Source organism: Cryptomeria japonica, chromosome 1, assembly GCF_030272615.1.
Source record: "Cryptomeria japonica chromosome 1, Sugi_1.0, whole genome shotgun sequence".
Taxonomy (NCBI): Eukaryota; Viridiplantae; Streptophyta; class Pinopsida; order Cupressales; family Cupressaceae; genus Cryptomeria; species Cryptomeria japonica.
This window is the reverse complement of record NC_081405.1, coordinates 503,717,201-503,721,056: the sequence shown is the minus strand read 5'-3', so window position 1 is coordinate 503,721,056 and position 3,856 is coordinate 503,717,201. Positions and strand designations below refer to the sequence as shown.

The 3,856-nt window shown below is 36.7% G+C and overlaps 1 protein-coding gene across 1 annotated transcript; it reads right to left on the bottom strand.

The window, feature by feature from the left end:
- Nucleotides 1-478: 478 nt before the first annotated feature.
- LOC131078168 (wall-associated receptor kinase-like 8) lies at nucleotides 479-3,079 on the bottom strand. The gene is made up of 3 exons (XM_058015840.2): nucleotides 2,233-3,079; nucleotides 1,977-2,144; nucleotides 479-1,565 (listed from the first exon to the last, which is right to left on the bottom strand). The coding sequence occupies exons 1-3, from the start codon at nucleotides 3,077-3,079 to the stop codon at nucleotides 484-486; spliced, it is 2,097 nt and encodes a 698-aa protein (XP_057871823.2). The 3' UTR covers nucleotides 479-483.
- Between the last annotated feature and the right edge of the window lie 777 nt (nucleotides 3,080-3,856).

Here is a 3,856-nt window from a genome sequence, read left to right as displayed (position 1 = left end):
GATAAATTGATTTATAACATTTATAATGACATCTTCATCAAATCTAAAACCAAATATGTATACATTAATTTTATTCAATTGTTCTAAATTATTTATATAAATATAAATTTTATCCTATTTATATTAATTTATATCAAAATGTTTTTTATACCATATGACATTTTTCTACCCACATTATAATAGTGTCCTTAATAAACACCGAAACATCAAAACATCAATTGCACTTTTGCCACTTATAGACAAATGAATAGCCTTATATAAGCATTATCAAACCAAATAATGTTATCTGATAAATTTAATACACAATTATAAAAATATGAAATTTCTTCTTTGTGACTTCACCATTTAAAACGAGTTAATTTAATGAATTTTGATCTATTAAAGAAATAAATTATGCATTGATGCATAAGATTTCCATTCAAATCAGTAGTATCAAAATAAATTTTGACACAAACAATTTACATAGACCCCACTGAAAACAATCTAAACTTCCTCTCCCACAGTTGCGACCGAACATTCAGTCTCATCCAATCCTCCAATTCCTCTTGTAATCCACCGCAGCTCTCTAACCACCTCATCCATTGATGGTCTTTTATCACCTTCCACACTAAGACATCTTTTGGCTAAATTTCCCACTAATTTGATCGACTCCAAAGTTGTAACATCCTCTGTGTGGAGCCGATAGTCCATGATGCCAAACAGACCGTCTGCTTTGAGAGTAGACAGAAAGAAAATGGCCAAATTGGTTTGGTTCTTCTCCCTCTGGAATGAAACAGGTTTTAATGCTGTTATAAGCTCCACCAGAACAACCCCAAAGCTATAAACATCACTTTTCTTTGTAAGATGAACTGTCTGAAAGTATTCAGGATCCATATAACCCAGAGTTCCTTGCACAACTGTAGTAATATGTGTTTTGTCTATGGGCACCACACGAGACACTCCAAAGTCTCCAACTTTTGGAGTATAATCATTGTCTAGCAGAATGTTGGAAGATTTGACATCTCTGTGAACAATGGGTGTTGAGGCAGCTGAGTGTAAATATGACAGTGCCTCTGCTGTTTCCATGGCTATACGCAGACGGATCTGCCATGAAAGGTGATCTTTTTCGTGCAGATGACTGAAGAGAGTGCCATTTGATACATACTCATAAACCAATAGAGGAACACTGGTTTCCAGGCAGCACCCAAGTAATACCACTACGTTCTTGTGATTTATCTTGCTCAGTATAATGACTTCATTGATGAATTGGTCCATGTCTTCTGAATCCACATCTTTGGACTTCTTGATCGCTACAATGGTTCCATCTCTTGGAAGAATGCCTTTGTAAATGGTACCAGAGGCTCCGGATCCCAGAACCAAACTTTCATGGAAGTTTTTTGTTGCTTTTTTAATCTCCTCCAGAGAAAATATTCTTACTAATTTTCCCTGAGAAGAGATTAATCTCTGCAAATGAGGTCCTCCGTTTCGTTGAAAGTTGTTCTGTTTGTCAAGCCATGATTTTCTTCTCTCGTTGTTTAGTACCACAGCAGCCCAACCTAGCAGACAAGCCAATATTACTCCAGATCCTGCACAAAGACAAGACCTTCAATCCAAACTGTCTCAAAACCACAACAGCAAGTAAAATTAGCTGTAGCACAGGCCATCAACAAATCAAAATTCGGAAGTGGGTATCCAAAACTTCCAGTCCCACATCAAACAAACGAAGAAAGAAAGATCTGTTAATTTGCAATAGCATCTACTAATTATAGCCATAGTTGGGGTTAGTTACAGGTGATCAACATTTGAGATATTCTAAGCCAAATCTATTTTGAACAAATTTTCAATGCAGCTTTATGATTCGTCTTAATCCAAGAACAGCCAGATTTTGATGGAGCAATAACTAGCGTGAAAAACACAATAACAAAACAACAGAACCATGGCAAGAACATTGAAAACAGTAAAACTAAAGCTGCATTTGAGTAAAAACCAATTGCCACCTATATGAAGAAACAAATCTTGTACTAGAGAAAGAGAACGGGCGCCATTCCAAGTGCCATTGCCGCTACTGTAGGCGTAGTAACACTGATATGAGCCCTCTGTATTTTCACATCTTCCTCCTCCACGAAAACAGTCCTTGAAACCAGGATCTGAGCATTCATCGATATCTGGACATGGGTGCAACAGAACTAATCAATTGTACCATAAAAAAGTTCAAACAAATCATTACAAATACAATCTACAATAAAAGAGTACCTGTACATCCAGTGCCATTGGCATACCCATCTCCCAAGAAACCACTCTTACAACTGCACAGATAACCCCATTCTAAATCCCTGCATTGGGCATTGAGATCACACTGGTATGAACTTTTAGGTTTAGCTGTGCTGCATGAATCTCCTGCAATAGCCCAATCTAAGAGCATCCAATACTTCTTATAATCGAAGGTGAAGACATTTGACTGAGGAAACATATCCCAGCTAAGCGGGTCAACTATAGCAGAATACCCACAGACTGAGTTATAACTGGCATTAATGAGAGGCGCAATAAGAGGCTCTACACCTAAACTATAATGGCTGATATTTGAAGGTATGGAAGTACGGCAGCAGCCATTTCCAGTACAGTAGGAGAGAGAAGGAGAATTATCACACATTGAAACGCATCCCCCCCATTGCCCATCAGGATAATCACCCAATACAAGCATACCCGTTGTTCTGCAACCAACAGTAACGTAAGTGTTATTTGCAGAAACTCTGAAAGGGCTTCCAGCAGGAAGTCCAAAAGTTTTGGATGAATCGTTTCTGCAATCTGAGCTAAAGAGTGAAGCAGAGCTAATAAGGATGTGATTGTCTGAGGCATTCAAAATCTGCAGTTCCCCATAAAGTGTTGGAAGAAATGGAATGGGTCGTGTAGTTCCAAAACTTAGATTCTTCCTGCAATGGATTTCAAAGTTAGGCATGCCACATTTGCTTCCTGAAATTCTGAAAGGGTATGGAAGGGTTATATTTCCACAGATTTGGGTAACATAAGGGCATTTTTCTGCTCCTAGAATGGAAAACTTAGAACCCAAGTAGATAAGTATAATCCAGTAACAGGTTACCATGATTATATGGGATGAACACATGGCTACCTCAATTAGACCCAAAAGAAAATGTTTCTAGGAAGCGCTTGAGTTCCCTCAGTTGCAGAAACAATGAAGGATTCCCATGCATTTGTTGAAAGTCCGTCTTTGTATACTGGCCGCAAATTGAAAGGCATGATAGCTATGATTAGACTGTCGTAAAAATCCAACTGGTAAGATTGATTCGAATATTGAGTTTAATGATTGAGATATTCGGGCATATAAATAAAACATAACGATATTTAATTCAGTTAGCAATGAATGTAGTACACAAAGACTAATGAGGATTTAGATTTAACAAACTTTGGGATTAAGAATGATAGATAATAGATAGTAATCCCACAGGGATTGACTATGAACTCGTTTCGTATTTGCAAACCTATCTTATGGATTCTATTAATCTCTATCTTTTAGTTCACCTTTAATCAGCTTTGATTTCTTCTTTGTATTTCTCGACTATCTAGGTAGTAGATGGTATTTATAATCAACTTAAGGGTCGTTGATGTTGGGTAAGTAGATAGCATAGGATAAGGGATGAGACTTTGCACATTTGTTAATATGTCTATGTATTAAAGATTCCCTTTAAAATATGCACAAAATTAGATGAGAAATGATATGAGCATACAAATTTCCTATCTTGATGTGCATGTAAATTCTAAAATGATTATGTATCTAAATGTATGTAGCACTCAAAAAAATGCATAGAAAGTAAATATCGCATACACTATGGATATCACCATGGCATCCATAAAAGTGATG